General features: G+C 47.0%; 1 protein-coding gene across 2 annotated transcripts in view; it reads right to left on the bottom strand.

Annotated features, from left to right (window-relative positions):
• The window catches only part of CLPX (caseinolytic mitochondrial matrix peptidase chaperone subunit X), a 417306-nt gene that overhangs the window by 37333 nt on the left and 361167 nt on the right, over positions 1-18806 (bottom strand). For both annotated transcript variants that reach the window (XM_069625088.1, XM_069625087.1), the window contains one exon: positions 4140-4304. In XM_069625088.1, coding sequence (XP_069481189.1) covers positions 4140-4304 — 165 coding nt within the window. The remainder of the gene's footprint in view (positions 1-4139; positions 4305-18806) is intronic.

Below are 18806 nucleotides of genomic sequence, written 5' to 3'. Positions count from 1 at the left end.
TAACCTGCTAGCCCAGTGACTGTTCCTTACCGCTTTTCTTGCATATTTCACCTACTGCCTCCTCTCTTTACTTGCTCATGGCATTATCCGTTTCTCCAATCTACTCTAACTGCTTCACTATTAACTATCCTTCCCTTCTCACCAAGTCTGGTAGGAAGAAATTCAAAAAGGATATCTTGGCTTCCAACCCAGGTCTCCCCATCACCGATACCTATTCCAGCGCCTCTGCCAGACAAACACCCACTGAAATTCTCTTTTTCGTTCCTTCGCCTGATCTATGGACCCCTCATATGATCTATGTGCTCTGTTCTGTCTCCTCCTCTCCCATTAATGGTGGCACCAGCTAGAAAGTCCTCATGGATTTCTTTGACTCCTCCTGAGTCATCATTAATGTCTACCTGAATAGCGCTGTCATGGTGCAAGGCCCTTTGGCTAATCTCCTCTTTGATAGACTGTTTCCTCGTCTCATCAACGTCCTCTCATCTCCAGCTGTCCCCCTACTCCTCCCTTGGCTACCTTGCCCTCCTTTCCTTCTACCCCATCTCAAGCTCCCTCCACACCTCTGCAGGGCGTACCCCCGATTTGTACCCCTTCCCCTGAAGGTTAAGGCTGGCAACCTTCATCTTGCCACTCAACTCTTGCTCGGCTATCAAACACTCCTCTGGCATCTGCTACCTCCTAGAAAAACTTGACCTCGATGTCCTCCGTTTTACCAAGACTTGGGTCACGGCCAGCTCCGTTAGGAGTTTTGACTCTCTCCTCCCTGACTGCTACAAGATCTTGTCTGCCACCAGATCCAACTGGCCTGGAGGGGGTGTAGCCCTGATCTTCCCCGAGAGGATCCCTGCCTCTATCATCCCCACTCAGACTTACTCTTCTTTTGAATGCCTTGTCTAAAGGCTCCCTCTCACTGTTGCTACTCTCTACCGGCCCCCTGGTCAAATTACCTCTTTTCTCTCAGAGTGGGCAAACCTCTCCTCCTCCCCCCCCCTCCCTCCTGGCCTCAACTACTCTACTACTCCTCCTTGGGGACCTCAACATCCCTCTTGATTCTCCCTGTTCCTCATTTGCGCTCTTTCGTGACCTCTGCGATTCACTCTCCCTCTCTATCCTCCCCTCAGGCCCGACTCACTTTGCCGGTCACATACTTGATGTCTTGATCCCCTCCGGCCTCCCCCTCACCACTCGTCTCTCCTGGAGTGATCACTGCCTCCTCTCCTCTCTTTCCATCTCTCCCCGCCCCCAAGCCAACCCTACCCCAAGATTGCCACCCACCTTCTTGGACATCCTGCCATGAAGCGTGACATCTGGCCCATGAAGCGTGTGTCAGTCGAGGCTTTCACAGCCACCTTCTCGGCCCCTTCGGCTAACACACCCTGACACAGCCCTGTCCCTGCTCTACTCTATTTTTGCTACTCTTGATGTTCTTGCCCCCGTCATGAGGATCCGTTTGAAGTACAAAGCCAAGTGTAATTCCTGGTATGACTCTGACATAGCTACACTTAAACGCAAGTGTAGGGCTGCTGAGAGGAAATGGAGGGCGTACTGCTTATCCTCTGACAAACTGGCCTGCTGCCTGATGCAAAGGCAAGAACATCTCACTGTCCGCTCTAAGAAGAGAGGAAACATTCAAGCCTGCACCTCTGCAGCATCCAACAACTCAGCCAAACTCTTTAAAATCTGCAAGGAGTTGGCCAACCCTGCTACAGTCTCCATCCCTCCTCTCGCCTGCCAGGCTCTTTGCAATGCCTTTGCCTCTCACTTTAATTCCAAAACCCAGGACATCTTGTCCACTCTCCTACGTCTCCTTCCCGGCTTGCTGACCCTCCCTCAGCAACCCCCCACCCCACTCCCTCTTTCTCCTCCTTTCTTCTTTTCTTCATGGATGAGGTCGCTAGACAAGTTCGATCTATGAAAGCCTCAACAAAACAGGTCCATCACTGTTCCTCTAAAACCTTTAAGGACCACATCGATACCCTTGCTCTGACCCTTGCTGATTTCTGTAACCATTCCTTTGCCTCTGGATCCTTCCCCTCCCCTTTGAAGCACTCCCTTGTGCACCCTCTCCTCAAGAAACCCCCACAGCTGATCCCTCTTGTCCGGTTAACTATCGCCCAATTTCCATTACTCCCGTTTTGGGGAAGCTCCTGGAAAAGCTGCCCATCTCAGCTTAACCTTAATTCGGACTCTGTTGGTTCTCTCCATGACCACCAATCTGGTTTCAGAAGCACAGAAACTGCTCTCGAACATTTGTGAAGACCTGCTCTCCAACCTTGACTAACAGTCCCTCCGTCCTCATCCTACTTGAGCTCTCCTCTTTCGACACAGTCAACCATACCATCCTGCTCAATCGTCTCCATGACAACCTGGGTATCACCAATCAGGCTCTGGCCTGGCCACCTTGAAACTTGAGAACCATCTCTAGTTCAGGAAGCACCTCAAGACCTTCCTCTTCGCTTTTGCCTTTGCCCCTCTTCTCCCCTGATCTGTTTTCTCTCTTGGTACCATGCACATGGACACCCTCTGTCCTTCGGGCCCAGGTACCTGTTCAACCTGCCTCCCCGTTGCACTGGGATCTGTATGTGTACCCATACAGTCCCCCACGTTTCTTCTGCACTTATCAGATATACCATCCCTGACTAATCATGCACTTGCCACTTGCTGGCTGCAATACCACTTTTCATTGGCTGTATTTATCTATTTCACTTATTATTTATTCTGTTCCGCATCTTCCACGTACTTTCCCCCTTTTCCCCTTTCCATGCACTTGCACGTTCTTAATGTCACTGGGCCTAGTAGGATCGTTGTTTTTGTTCTCCCTTGTTCCGTTCCCTTTGCTTGGACGTGCTCTGAAACACTTGTGTACGAGCTCAAAATAAATAAAATATATTATATATCATATAGTCCCCTTTGATCTGGGGGCATCACTCAATACACTCCAGGGGCTTCTCTGGAAGAGAACTCTGGACATGAACAACTCTGCCAAATGCTGTTGTCAGGCATGTGTTGGCACTAATTTCTTTGGCGGCCAGAGTTTATGGAGGAAGCTGGCTGAATATGCCAAACTGCTAATCCCTGGAACAACTCCTTGTACCAACCCTTGGGTGAGCCTTCTTTAATGCAATCAGCTTTTACCCTGACTCAGTTCAAGACTACTACGTGTGAGATACTTAGTCAGGTTGGGTCCTCTCGTTAGGAGCTATGGGCGGTGCCTGGGGTTGTAAAGCGAAAACCAATTACAGCCGATTGGGTCGAAACCTCTGACCTAATGGAAAATGTTTACGTTTATGTGGAATATGCAATGCTTAGAAGGAAGCGAGTGTCTGATGTATATGTCCCGAATCCCTTGCCCAAAAATTTAGGGCAATTCCCTTGAACCATTTTGCGACCTTAGAAAGGAGGTCAAAGTGGGACAAGTCAGTAACAAACACCAATTGTAGATTTTGTAAGACCATCACAGTGGAAACCCTTAAACCTATCGTCCTGACTTGTCCGTGTTTTGGAAACCGCGGCTGTGCTATTTGGGTGCAGCGCCACTGACTGACATGTTCTGGGTCAGGCCAATGTGGGGCAATGCAGTGAAACAGATCCTGGCGTTGTATGCTTTTTTAATGTGTTTTCTTGGGGAAAATAGAATTTTTTGAACACTCGGCTGTATCTAAGAATAAAAGTTATGAAATGTTTTTTCGGACCAATTTTTTTTAATACTTGTTTGGTTCTTTTGTATCCTATGTTTTCTTTTGTGAAAACCTTAGGTTTGTAGGCCAAAGACAATTAAAAAAATCTAAAAAGATACATTTCCAATAAAATAAAAATATAACACCACAAATCCCACAAGCTCCCTTTTAGCACTTGATTTTATTTCAGTGTAAGGGAACACGCAGAACTTACTTCTCACTCGAAATGCCTATTTTCTTAGCATTTAAAGTTGCAAGCAAAAACTCAGAATAATGTTCATTACAGAGAATGTCACAGTAAACCAGACCTGTTTGTAAAGCCGGACCTCTTTCAAAGATTATCTTGTAAAGAGAATGGTGCAGGTCTCGGTGCCACTTGCTGCACAAATAATCAAAACACAGTGACCATGTTACTCCAGCTAAAGAATGAGCTTCTGTGAAAAGATGTTGACAATACCTTACCTTCTCATTCTTTCTTCGACTAATGATCCTGTCGAGACCATTAAAAGCACCAGATGACACAAAGAGGATATTTGTTGTATCGACCTGCACAGTTTCCCCACGCAGCTTTCGAGAGTTCTTCTCAGGAACATTAACTATGGTACCTTCAAGTAGTTTTAGCAAGCCCTGAATAAAGAAACATCAAAAACACATTAAATCAAAAGGCACTCACCAGGATCTTTAGACTCCACAAGATGAAATTCCTGTACCACATACACTGCATTATTATTTATTTTGTGCTACTTAATCGCCCATGAGTTGCCATATATATCATCAAGGTTGACAAAAAAAGAATATCAAGACAAGGGCCAAGTAAATAAAATATTTTGTCAGACACACAAAATGGTCTGGTTAAGCTGCTATGTAACAAGAAATAACATAGTACTGCAATTTGAGTGAAATGTTTTTCTCTGAACAACTATGCACACATTAAGGCGGGAGAGTGGAGTAAGCGGAGTAGAGGGCAAACAGTGGGTGCAGGCGTTTAAGAAGGCCAGTTGTCGATTTGTGCTAAACAAAATTACATTTATATAGCCCAACTCAACCGCCATGAGTGTGGCCATGTAGCACTATCAGCTTGCACAGAAGACTGTATTCTGGATTTTTGGGTGGGAGAGCATCCTATGTGGGCTAATAAAGATGTGTGTGTGAGGTTCAAAAATGTTGCATGATCACAGCACTGCACAATATTTGTAAGTCCATGATATCACATAGGAGCAACGACATGTCCTGCGAACAGAGCTCAGGAATGTGTGCAAACCAGCTCATGTTCGATGTAATTTTGATTGGATTTGTGGGTATAGGGGTGGAGGGTAGCGTGATGTTTTAGAGGATCAGGAAGTGTTTTGCAAGGCAAGAACCTCAACTCATTCTTAGCATAATATGCACATTTAATTAACTTTCGGCTGGAAGAAACACAATGTCATGACTGTAAATTGGCCCATTAAAGCGAGTTTCAGTACAGTGTTGAGTGAAGCGACCTATTCAGGATTTTCGCGAACAGAAGGTTAATTCATGTGCTGCAGATTACAGTGGAGAGGAGGAAGATACATTTACTCACCGTAGTGACTATTGTACTCCTACCCAGAGGTTCCCTTTCTGACATAACCATGGGAGTTGCCAGCCGAGCAGGAAGGGGATTGGAGCCATAATGAAGTAAGGCCTAGAGGAAGATAATTATGCTCCAGAATTACCCAGACTCATCGGAGACAGAACCTCCTCTTCTGAGGCTTACAGAGGATTACAAAACCTTTCCAATATCGAATAGAAAAATCTACGCCATTTCCTCCTATACTGCGACATGTAGAATTTCTTTCTAGCAAGTTACCCTCAGAGACCCAAATGCCCAAGGGTTAGTTCCTCAGGTGCCAGAGCAGCAAGGAAGGTATGTGGGGAGAGGTGCAATATGTTCCTATCCTGTGGGTGAATGAGATCCAGCAGGAGGGGGGAGGAGAGGTGGTCCACGTGCCATATTCAGTAGGTCATAAACCTAATGGCTCTTCGGTCAATGGAAAGCAACCAGGAGAATCAATTCCAGGATGCCCAAAATCTATGCAGAACTTTGGAGGAGGAGCAAACTCATACACGAACAGGTTGCCGCAAGAATCAGCAGGGTATCTCCCAAAGATCCCTCCCACCTTCCCTTCCAGGAGGCACAGTGCCGGATTTGTTTGTTTGCTTGCTTCCAATGCAAAGACATCTACCAGTAGAACTCCCTGCTTAGAGAACATCTTCACTGGTACATCTCGCTGAACTCTTCCCACATTTCCCCCCAACATGGTTGGATTGGACATCTACTTAATGTCCGTCTCTTCATTTTCTGTTCCTGCTAGATGCGTTTTCTGTAATGAAATGTCATTCTGCAGTGCCCATTCACAAATATGTACTGCCAAGGGCACACAGTCTGACTTATTTGGTGCCCACCTGTTCCTATAAAACATGTTTTATGTTGTCCATGGGGCTTAGCATACTGGAATCCTTCACTACTGGCAGAAACACCTGAAGCACTAGAAATACAACCATTAACTCCAGGAAGTAAGTATTCAGGTCATTTCTCATCCGGACATCCATTGTGAATTCGGTCGTCTCGAAGCATGGACCTGCAGCAGGAGAGTGAGGAACCCCTTGACCTAGTTGGATAATGTGGAATATCCTAAAAATAAATACCTAGGGAAAGGTTCCCTGTATCAGACGACCAGTGGAAATCCTCTCTGCCCCAGGCTGGAACGGGAAACTGCTTCAATGGAGGGCCATTTGTTTGGTCTCAATGAACATTGTGTGGCGCATTCAAAATCTTACCATAGGACCGCAAGTGCGATGGAACCACTAACCGAAGGTCTGACTGAGGAACAAAAAGAGCTACAGTGTCCAGCACATCCCTGACACTAACACTCTACCAATTACTGAATTCCAGAAAAACCCTTTCAATCAAACCTTTCAGTCGTAACCAGATGAGATTTTTGGCATTGCCAGAGATACACGTTACACAGGAGAACTACAGGAACTGCAGACTGAATGCTTCCTTAGCTGGGGCTCCTGGCTTGACCACCCAATTCTCCAAATGTAGGTGAATTCCTGTTCGCCAAAGGGAGGCCACTACTGCTGCCATCCGTGGGCTGAACAAATGTCAAACCGAAGGACCTTGCACAAAAATGGTCACTGCTATATGAGAACCAGAGGTAACATTATTTAGGGGGTAAAAGTGAAACATGAAGGTATGCATCTTGATGGTTCGAGGCAACCAGCCAGTCGTCTGGCTGTGAAGAGGTCAGGAGTTCTCTTGAACCTTTCTTAGGGGTAAGAAAGAACCACTCGAAGGCCCGCCTTGTTCTTCTTTGGAACGGCAAGGAATATCAAATAGAGGCCAAACCCATTCTCTGATACTGGGACTCGTTCCTGCTTTCATCAGCAAAGGTTTCTGGAGCTCCTGCAGAAGGGGCTCAGACTCCTAGAGAAGGGCAGATAAGAACGAGGAAAAGAAAGAAGGAGAATATGGTAGCCGCTGCCCAGCGCCGACAGGACCCAGAGGTTGTTGGTTATCACTTTCCAGCTGTCGAGATAAAACAATTCTGCCCCCAAAGTGTGTGCCGTGGACCTGTACTCCTGCAACATTTAGACAGCTTTGGTTCAGAGGCAGGCGAGCGCTGGAAGAAGAAACCCCTTGGGGAGGGGCTTTGCTGCTTCTTAAGTGGGAGCTTGGAGATTTTCACGTTTGATTGTGTTGATCATGACACCCTCTAAAACCGAGAGTTCTTAGAGGGAAAATGTAATCTCTGCTGATCTGCGGCCCCTGCCTTTTCAGGGGCTTTCAAGAGAGATGGTAAGGATTTTGCTATCTGGCCAGTAGTTTTCTTTTTATTCAACTCTTCATCCGTACCCAGTCTGAACAGTTCGACCCCACTGAATGGTACGCCCAATATGCGTTCCTGAAAGTCAGGTTGAAATTTGGTGACCCTTATTATAAATTGTTCTTTTAAGAACTCCTGCATACAAAAGGCCGTCCCCATAAGTATGCAACAAGCAGCAGTGTCCAAATACTAGCATGAGACCACTGTTCGGTCTGGAGCCACTTGGCGTGCCTTAGCTAAACTAGGACAGACGTCCACAAGGTACTCAGGAGAGAGAAGGGCATCCATCTCCAAGTTTCTCCAGGAATTATAATTTGACAGCTGCCATTATCACCTCAGCATTTGCCTGCAAAAATCTTTAGCACTGAATTCTGATCAAAACATTTACCAGCAGCATCCAAGAGACAATCTTCACTTCTTAGAGGCCCTTGGAATGTAAAGGAAAATGCCTTACATTTGTCAAACTGGGTTGCCACAGTGATTTTGTTAAAGTGGCATGGGAGTTGCCACAATGAAGAGCCTTTCACTGGGTAGTGCCTGGTCATAAAGATCCACTGCCTTGGCCACTAGGTAAACTCAGCTAGTTTCTGCCAGTTTCACCACCTCAGGCTGAAGAAAGCCTGACTTATCAGTTGACCAATGACAGATCAGGGGGGTTTAGTGGCTGGAAATCCGTACCTGCATCAGACCCTGTACCCTCTTGTGGAAGGCCTTTGATGACAGACACCTTTTGTCTGCATCATCTGTAGTTGCGTGTGTGGCCACCTGTGTTTTGTCCACTGCAAGATCAGGCAGAAGCAATGGAGGGGGGAGGATCATCCTTGGGCAGACGTGGTGCAGATGGCTCTGATGGAAGCAGTGCTGCGGGGTCTCCCGGATGCGACAAAGGACCCATGGAGGGCACTAATGCAGGCGCCTAAGTAGGACAGGGTTTGAAGATCACCACCGGGCATGAGGATCACATATCAAACTTGAGCAATCTTATAGCAACACCTGCATTAAGCCATTAAAATATTGCCTTATGGGATGGGAGTGCAAGAGGTCCTGGAACCCGTCAAAAAAACGATCCTCCCTCGATCAATCGGACTACTGGGCTATGTGATTAATCAACCACGATTCCCCCGGAAAACCTGGCCTGGGACCCTTCTCATGTGGCCAGGGAAAGGTGATGCTTTCTGATCCTGACCCTGGGGGGTGGTGTTCTACGGGAGGATCACAAAGAGGGACGCAGGTCAGGAAGAATGGTAAACACCCTTATTCAACTTTCCCGAAACCACAGTCTTCCGATTGCTTGTTGCAAAATAGAGGCAGTGACAAAAGCTAATAATCATTAGGGGCTTCAGGTCCCATAATTCCCCAAGTACTGGGACAAAAAAGAGCTAGAGAGGATCAATGCTGCAGGTGTGGTCATATTGTGAATGGAAATGTGCCTCACCTGGGGGAGACTGGGAGGCTTAAAAGGCCCCCTCAGGACCAGGCCAGGAGAGAGCAGATAGAGCAGAACAAGCAGGCAGAGCAATGCATGAAGTCGATGCAGTGGCTGGAGGAGGGAGGGCATGCCGGGACATTTTAAGGCGAAGACAGTAACTGGTCCTGAGAGGGTCTGCCTCCAGAGTGCAGAGGCTTAGCAGTGGGAAGCGAAGGCAAGAGTAGTTTTCCTTCCCAAGAGGCAGTTCCCGGTGGCTGGCGAGCACCAGGGAATCTCGGGAGCAAAGGAAGCTCAGTTTTTGAGTGACGTGGTTGGCGTCGCACCAGGAATAGCAGTTTGCCAGGTCGCAAAGAGCCACAGAAGCAGAATACCTTCTATCAGCGAGGAGGATCAGATTTGCACGCCTTACCCAGTGAGTTCAACAACTTGCAGTGACCACAGAGTGCTCACAGAACACTCGCATGGCAGACGTTTTACTATTAAGAAACACTTGCGTACGAGTAAAAGCAATATTAGAAGTATTTTTGAATCTCAAACTATTAGAAAACAACGAAAGTCATGTGTTAATGCCAAAAGACTGCAACTTCAAGCTTGAGAGTGTATGGAAAATACAGTAGCCCAATGGGGTACTACTGTTAAAAGCACATACGCACAACCATTGCTCAAGCCAAGAGACCAAAAATAAGGCACTTCAAACCCAGCAGACATTGCCAAAGGCAAAGGGTGACTAATGAAAGGCCCAAAGGTGGTGCAGCTTGTTACTCACATTTTGAAAAGCATATGACCACAGCTGGTAAACACACATTGGCAAAGACAAGTAACAAACATACTAATACCATATCCTTGTTAGTATTTGGGTTACTTGTGCAGTGGGGAAACTGAAGTGGCAAAAAGGCTGCACTTCTGGAAAAGATTATTCAGAAGGGGAGGAGCATACTTTGCAGAAGAGCACCAATGTGAATGTTTTCCTGAAGAGTTGTTAAATGTGCAATGCTACAAAATACTAAAGATTGTGAAGCTGTTGCAAAGCTTTTCTAATTTGTTCTTCCTCAAGCACTAATTCTGAAACGTTGGTCGGGCAAGGGAGTATACCAGATGGCAAATCCTTGAAGTAGTAGGCCTGGCATGGCAGTAAACCTGGTGTGGTTGAGGTAGTCGGTTGAGGTAGTAGGCCTGGCATGATAGTAAACGAGGTGGAAGTTGATGAAGTGCTGAAAATGATTCCTGACAAAGACAATGGGCCTCATTATGTGTCTGGTGGTAACCCTGCTGGTGTTACTGTCTGATTGCTGCCAGACTCTTAATATTTTACCGGAGCCTGACTTCCCGGTGACACCAGGAGATTACAACTCCGGTGGCCCGGCAAGTCAGGCGCTGGTAAAATGTAAGACCCCATTTCCCATAAACTCCCATAGGACTCTATTGGAGTGGGTACTCTGAAGCACTGGCAACAGTGTTAAAGGTGCTGGCTCTTCCGTGAAGGGGCGGCCTACCGCAGCCGCTGTGCCCTGCAGAGTCAAACCTGTCGGCCGCAGCTGCTACGGCAGGAAGACATGCAGTTTTCCGGCACGGAAACAAGAGTGCTGGTGAGCTTACCGGCACCCTTGTTTCCGGACAGGCAAACTTAAAAAGAGGCCAATGTATGCTTGTGCTGCTGAAGAAAGGACTGCATAAAACTGTCTACAGAAATCACATTTTGTCAAAAATACTCAGTGGCAAATAATCCTGGCAAAGACAATTGTTGCATTTGATGAACTACAAAAATACTCTGCATGTGCAAAATAATTCTGAAGTTTGCTCTTGCTCAAGAAAGAGAAAAATCTTCTGTTTTCTTTATTGAATGACCGAAGTTGGAATGCTCGGTTGTCAAAACTTATATTGGAACTGTCAGCAGTGGAGGTCCTGTATTTTCTGCTAAAGAGTCCAGTTTCTTTATCAGTGGTGAACTGGAGTCTCCGCCCCCAACTTCATAACAGGTTTTTCCCACGAAGTGGCAGAAAAGTGTGGCAGTCAGCAGGCAGGCCGGCGGTCTATAGGTTCAGCAACGAAGAACCGGACTGCTTTACTTCATTTTACACGACTTGAAGTTGTTGAACCGTTGAGAGCGTTAAGAGAGTAGTACGTATACTTTTCCGATTGACCAGACTGCACACATTGTGTGCTCCTTCCTTTTCTACCGTGGCACAGAGTTTAATTAAGTGACTGGGTGTTGAGCGCTATTCGAATTAGTGATTTGAATTAGTGATTTGCATCAGTGGTGCTGAATTGATGTGACCTTGTACAGTCGGCATCCTAACCCTCAGCTGAGTGCTTATTTTTTTCTATATTCCAAAGTGACATTATTTAATGTTACCTGCTTTCTTTAAGGCTGTGGTGTGCAGTGAAAAGCCGTTTGACAGTAAACCACACTGGTCTGAGGAGTCAAAGCAATATGTTAAAACAAGGGCAAAATACTCGAGGAGGGGAGGGGATGTGTGCGCAGAACTACCTTATCTTTGTGGGCTGTAATAAAGGGGTCTACAACAGAAAGAGCCTGTAGTTCGCTAACCCTTCTGATAGAAGTGATAGCAACTAGGAAGGCTGTCTTATAAGTCAGGTCTTTCAGACTTGCTTTATGCATAGGCTCAAAGGGAGTTCCCATGAGCCTGGTCAAAACCACATTAAGATCCCATCCAGGGGCTGGGTGACAGATGGGAGGATAAATCCTCTTAACCGCTTCCATAAAGGCTTTAATCACTGGTATTTTCCACCATGATAGCTTTTGTTGTGATGTGGTGTAGGCTGACACAGCAGCCAGATGAACCTTTAGGGAATTGAAGACTAGCCCAGTGTCCAACAGGTGGGTTAGATACAGCACAATGTGTGAGGGTGAGCAACCGATGGGATTGACGCCCTTGGAGTTGCACCAGATGACAATACGTTTCCATTTGCTGGCATAGCAATAACGTGTATTAGGTTTTCTCACTTCCCCGAGTATGTCCATACACCTCTGAGGGAGTTGCAGGTGTCCAAACTCTTTGATCTCAGCTCTAAGTTTAGAGTTTGTGGGCATGGTTGTAGGGACTCCCCCCTGTCCTGAGACAACATGTTGTACGGGCAGGGAAGCTTGACTGGTGGAGAGAGGGACATTTCGATCAGGTGAGCGAACCAGGGTTGGCGGGCCCACATGGGGGCCACCAGTATCATGGTAACTGGTTCCTGGTGCATCTTGTGCATTATCTTGTTGAGAAGGGGAGTCGAGGGAAAAGCGTACACAAATTTCCCCAACCATGTTATCCAGAGACCGTTCCCCTTGGATTGGTTCTGGGGGTACCTAGAGGCGTAGTCTTGGCATTGGGCGTTCTCCTGAGTAGCGAACAGGTCGGTCTCTGGGAAACCCCATTCTGCGAAGATGTTGGACACAGTGTCTTTGTGCAGTCGCCATTCATAGTCTTCGGGCAGAGGGAAATCTCAGCTGAGTAAGTCTGCCAGAAGATTGAGTTCCCTGGAACATGTTGGGACGACAGAAACATCTTGTGTCTGAGAGCCCATATCCAAATGTTCTGGGACAGCTTGGATAGCCCTGGAGAGTGAGTGTCCCCCTGTTTGTTCAGGTAATACATAGCTGTAGTGCTGTCCGTTAGAATCAGCACGGTGTTCCCTTGCAGTTGCACCCGAAAGGCTTTCAAAGCCTTGAACACCGCTAACAGCTCCAGTAAGTTTATATGGTTGGACGCTACTTGAGGAGACCAAACTCTGTGTGCTGTCTGCTAAAGCAGATGAGCTCCCCACCCTGTGAGAGATGAGTCTGTCGTGAGAGTGGCTTCCACTGCAGGGGTGGTGAAGGTCTTCCCGTTCAAGAGGTTTTCTCTTGACCACTGCTGAGAGAACGTGGGCTGGCAAGACAACTACCAGATCTTCCCATTGTCTGCTGGCCTGACACCACTGGCTGTTGAGCCACTCCTGCATGGGACGCATGCGCAGCCGCACGTGGGGAACCAAGTATAGGCATGACGCCATCATCCATAGCTAACGCATGGCTGTGCGCACCGTCACCTCCCTACTGGCAACATATTGAGGGATCTGAGAAAGCATGTTCTGAACCCTCTCGTTGGAGGGGAGGACGAGGCAGTCTTCCGTCCGAATTGGAGCTCCCAGAAATTGTTTTACTTGATTGGGGACTAAACTGGATTTCTTTTTGTTGATTGAGAAACCCAGGCTGAAGGAGATCTACTGTTTTTTGGGTGTTCGAAAAACAAGCGTCGAACGAGTCCCCCGTGATGAGCCAGTCGTCGAGGTAAGGGTAAACTGGGACCGATAATCTGCACAGGTGTGCTGCTGCCACTGCCAGGACTTTGGTAAACACCCTTGGCGCCGAGGCGATGCCGAAGGGGAGTATCTTGAATTGGTAATGCCTGTCCTCGATCCTGAACCTTCGATATTTCCTGTGCGCTGGCAACATTGAAATATGAAAATAGGCATCTTTCATGTCCAATGTTGCCATGAGGTCCCCTTGTTTTAGCAATGGGATCACCTCCTGCAGTGTTACCATGCAAAACTTCTGATGTTTTATAAACTTGTTCGCTGGGCGCAGGTCTAGAACAGGGCGCATGGTGAGATCCTTTTTGGGTACAAGGAAGTACACTGAATAGATACCCTCGTTTACCTGAAGAATAGGGACGGCTTCTATGGCGTCCTTTCCCAGCAGTGCTTCCACCTCTTGGATCAGGATCTCCAGATGGTCCGATGAAAGGCGCAGTGAGCGGGGCGGTCTGAACTGTGGAGGTCGGGCGAATTCCACGCAGTAACCGTGGGCGACCATCTTTAAGACCCACTGGTCGGAAGTTATCCCCTCCCATGCCCCGAGGAAAGATGTTAATCGCCCCCCGACCGGGGTGACATGGGACGGGACCTGGACTTGGTGGTCATTTCTGACCAGAGGCCGTGGCTCCTCTGGGATTGGGGCCTCTGCCTCTACCCCTGCTGCATTTCTGACCCCTTGAGGGGTAGTAAGTGGGGCTTCCAGATGCTTGATTTAAGTTGAAGTTACCCGTGCCGTAGTGGTTTTGACCAGCACGGGCTTGCCCTCGAAAGGACCGCCAAGAGTTATTACCCCTCTGGGAGGAGGGTTTCTGTGTAATTTGTTGCAGAGACGAGAGTCTCATGCTCCTCCTTGGCCATTTCCAAAGCCTCATCCACCGCTTTCGCGAAGAGGTTAGTCTCCTCAATGGGTTTATTAATGAGGGAGGCCAGAGTCTCAGGTTTAAATCCTGATGTACGCAGCCAAGCGTGTCTTTTCAGTAGGGTTCCTTGAGCAAGAGGCCTGCCTGTAGTTTCCGCAGTCTCCAGGGTGTTCTTCACCACGTTCTGGTTAATTAGTCTTTGTTCCGTTACAATGGAGAGAAGCTATGACTTGGCTGGTTTGGGGACCTCTTGGAGGCAGCTCCATTGGGCATCAGCATAGCTTGCTAATAGAGTAGTATTAGCAACCCGTATAGTGTATGCGGCTGCTGACGTGACGTTTGCCTAGGGCACACAGCCGCTTAGATTCCTTGTTCGGACGCGATTCCCCCATGGCATGGGGTACCCCTGCCCTCTTTCGAGTGGTAGTCACTACCAGTGAATCTGGGATGGCATGCCCTTTGATGTATAGAGGGTCGGAAGGAGAAGGGCGAAATTATTTTTCGACTCTCGGGTTCACTGCCCGTGTTTGAGTAGGTGATACCAATGGGGGAGCTACCCTTCTCTTAACAGAGAAGGAGGGGGATGGATTGACTCGCCGGAGGTTTTTCTTTAATGATATCCTCCACGAAATCCTGCTCAGGTGCCGCCTCGAGTGGCAATTTTAAAGTAGTCAGCTGCTTTTCTCAACATGGAGTTAAATGCCATTTGGTCATCTACAGGAGAGGCCTGGCGAGCCAGGGTGGATGGAGGAGAGTCTAGGCACAAAACATCAGAGTCCTGATCTTGCTGTGTCCATGGGTCCTGATCTTCCTGCTGGGTTTCCTCCCTGTTGTCTGTAGTATCCTGTAGGTCTTACTCATAGTTTTGCAGAAAAGTAGCTTCTTCATTATAGATTCTCTAGATGTGTCCATCTGGACCACGTCTTCCTGTTGGAAAACGTGAGACTGATCTTCCTGAATTTGAAGGTTAGGGTCTACCCGAGCCCTTTTCGGGGGAGGATGATCAGAAAAACTGATAATCTGCTCCAGCCGATCCATACACCCTTTGAATTTTTCTGTAGTCCATTTAGAGGACCCAAACGGGCTTGCGCGAGGAGAAACGACCTTCTCCGCCCTGCGGCGTCAAAAGGAGTCTCTCAGGGCATCGGAAAGAGGCTCTCGACTATCCTCTTAAGCATCGTCAGAATCGGGAACCCAATCTGCAGAAATTTTTTCTGTGGCTTGTCCCATAACCTTAGGCGGAACCGGGGTAAGGCCCACCGCCGCCGTAATTCTTCTGATGCTGCTTTCAATAGTTGCTGAATCGTCGTGATACAGTGGCTCCGATGGTTTATCGGCAGGTGTAATACCTTCCGTGGCACTAGAGGGCCTAGCCGTAGTTTTCGGGCCCATCGCGGCCTTACAGACTATCAAAGCGTTGGGCTCCCGCGTTTCGACACGTGTAGGTTTCGGAGTAGCGCCCTTAGCGGGTTTAGGTTGCCCAGTCGCAAAACGCTGCTGCGAATGTGTGGAAGGCTTTGGATCTGAACGATCCAAGGGAACCGGCAAAGTTTTCGGCGGCCCTGTTGGCGCCTTTGCCTTTTTCGGCTAAGACGTCGAAATCGGCATAGGGGTTGTGTGCTTAGTGCGATGCGCTTGTACGCCCCTGTAGCCGGGTGTTGTCCCTGTAGCAAGACCAGAGTCGAGCCTTAAAGGGTCGGGTACGGGCGTGGTGGACCTAGAAGCGTCCGCCTCAAGGTCTATAAAATCCGTAACGGAGGTTTGGTCATCCAAATTACCCGCGTCACTTTCAGCGGGTGTGGTGGTGGGGGGGGGGGAGGGGGTTCCACGCGTGACATACCGTACTCAGCCCACCGCTTTACACAGCGCTCCTTAAGGGTCTTAAGCCGAAGGAGTTTGCACGCTGCACACCGCTTCTCATCGTGGTCTAGGGGGGGGGGGGAGACGGGCGTTACATGTCCTGTGTTCGTCCTTCCGAGGATATCTGACCCTACACTTAGGGCAGAATCTAAAAGGAGTCCTTTCCATAGCTAAAGGGAAGGATGACCAGACCAACAGGGAAAAGGAGGAAAGATATACTGGCAATATGGCCACCCCGACCCCAGTCTCCCTACTGTATAGGTCGGCCAGACGGCCCGACCACGTTGAAAATCCGGCCGCCGGATCTTAGGCGCCGAAATCCGCAGCCGTAGACAAATCCCCCGTAGTCTTTCGAAGATGTTCTTGTTGGGCGAAGTAACTTAACAGGGAATAAATCGACAATTCGGTAAAGATAAACAATGTCTCTAGTAAGAGCTCCGCTATAGGGCGACCAGTTATCTGGGTGGAAAAAAACAATCTGAGGACCTCGTCGTGGGAGGGATTTTGGGTACACCACACGTCACAATAGGGATAGTGTTACAAACACGCCTATGCCGACGTCTCCTTTTGGTCCCCGAAAGACAAGATGCAATACTCTGCGGTTACCACTGGATGTCGGACCATATGCACAGCATGCGATTCTAAGCAGATTAACAAGCATCAGAAAAGTTGTTTCTAATGAGTACTCATGGAATGCTTGCGCCAGTATACTTAAACAGTAGTAATGTCCTTTTGATCTTCTCTGAGATTCCCAGTTTGACTGCCTTGTCATCTGACTACTTGGACAGGGTGGCGTTCGCAGACTGTTCACGGAGATGTATGTATTTTACATTTCCACTCTAGATTAGTGATGCAGATGGTTCTTTAAGAGCGACTCTGATTGGGTAGGTGTTACGTCTGCATTATGGAAGAGGCAAGATCCCAAATCATGAATCTGGGAATAGGAGGGCAAAGGATCTTGAAGATCTAAAATTGACAACATGGAACTCTGGTGGGAGTAATCGTTTGTTTAGGAAGCCTTGAACATATTGAAGGAGGCCAATTGCATCTTCTTGCAAGAAACTGGACTTACTGAAAAAACGGTAATTGATGGGTATTGTATTTTATTTTCAATCGGCTAAACGTAGGTGTGGCGGTAGGCCCGCTGAGGGGCTATTGATTGCAATATGCTATGGCAAGGAATCAACTGCTGAAATGTCCCGGACAACCCCCATCGCGTTTTGGCAGTTGAGTTATCTAGGTCTGGGACGGAGCTGGACATACTCCTAATAAATATCTGTTGGCATAAGGAGGTGTGTAAGCTAGGAGAATTTTTTTATGTAGTTTCGAATACAACACTGAATTGGAAATGCAGGAAGTTTAAAAAGGGACACATAATTGTGGCGGGGGACTTAAATGAAAATTGTAGAATGCCAAATATTGATGGAGCGATATGGGAGCAGATATGGTACTCTCCAACCATAAGCTAGATGCAGGCAGAAGTGGTACGCTGCCTTATTATCAATGGGGCTCAAAATGTTGAATGGTCGGGTGAGGGGGTATAAGGAATGCCATGCAACTTGGCATAGAGATAGGTTGGAATCTAACCTTGAATATGTTTTTGTTGATTAATTTGTATTCCAGAACTGCAAATATCTAAGAGTGCTTGATAATACATGGAGTGATAATTCGATTCTAAGAAACTCGATGAACATTGTTTAATGTTCAAATCAAGGGGGAGGATGAAGATCAGATTTTAAATAGTGGACAAAGTTGTATCCATTGGACGGATGTCAACATACAATGGCTAAACGGTAAATTTACAGTTGTATTGCATGAGTGAACATTTCAATGGAAGTTTGGAGTATTCAATGTGGAATGCCCCCATGTCCGCTATAATCGATAAAGTGATGTGTTAGTTTTAATAAAAGTATGAGGAAATGCAGTAAGGGACATTTGCACACCTTTGATGAACAAATGGCAGCAAGAAAACGTGAAACAAGGCAATGTTTGAGACAGATTATCAGCTCTAAAATGTCAAGAACAACGTGTGACCAAAATATAAGGATTGTAAAACAGTATAGGAATTATTGTATATTTCTGTGAGCTATGTTGTTTCAAAAAAGCAGAAACATGGTTTCATTCTGGTCTGTGGTAAATAGGCAGGACATTCCTTTAGTTATTTCCCAGTTAAACTGTGTACTTGAATCAAGTTGGGTCGAGTACTTTGAGATCCTGTATACCAATGTTACTTATTCTAACCCATATATATTTGTTCTAATAGACTCCTTAGTGAGAAATAGAGTTTGTGTTTTTCTATAGGAATTGAGGGTATCCTTGAAATAATTACATTTAGTAAGCAGTCACGTGCTCCGGGCCCGGCCTGACTAATAATATACTAAGAGCGGATCCTGTCAGTTGGGCAAATGTACTACTCAGAATCTTGGCACAGAGCATTTGCTGTACTTATAAGAGACATTAAGAACGGACCTGAGAAATGACCATCCGATCCGTCTACTTGATAGTAACATTTTTGCTACTATTCTATTGCAGCATTTAAAAGATTGGGCATATGCGGTTGGCCGCATTAGTACATTTCGTACAGGCTTCCGAAAGTCAAATTTTTGACTAACATTAAAGGAATGGTTTGCCCAAAAATTTTTATTGCAAAAAAAGAGGGGCAATACATTTTTTTTTTTTTAAATAAAGAAAAATAAAAAAGTGGCAATCGATTTTTTTTTTAAGTCCTTATGTAAAATTTAGAGAAAATGAAGCTCAAAATTTTAAAAAAGAAGCACATGGGGGCATCCATTTTGTGAAATGGATGCCCGCCGCTGTGCTTGCTTTGGCG

Source organism: Ambystoma mexicanum, chromosome 11 (assembly GCF_040938575.1).
Source record: "Ambystoma mexicanum isolate Mex_15411 chromosome 11, UKY_AmexF1_1, whole genome shotgun sequence".
NCBI lineage: Eukaryota > Metazoa > Chordata > Amphibia > Caudata > Ambystomatidae > Ambystoma > Ambystoma mexicanum.
This window is presented reverse-complemented; position numbering and strand designations above follow the sequence as displayed.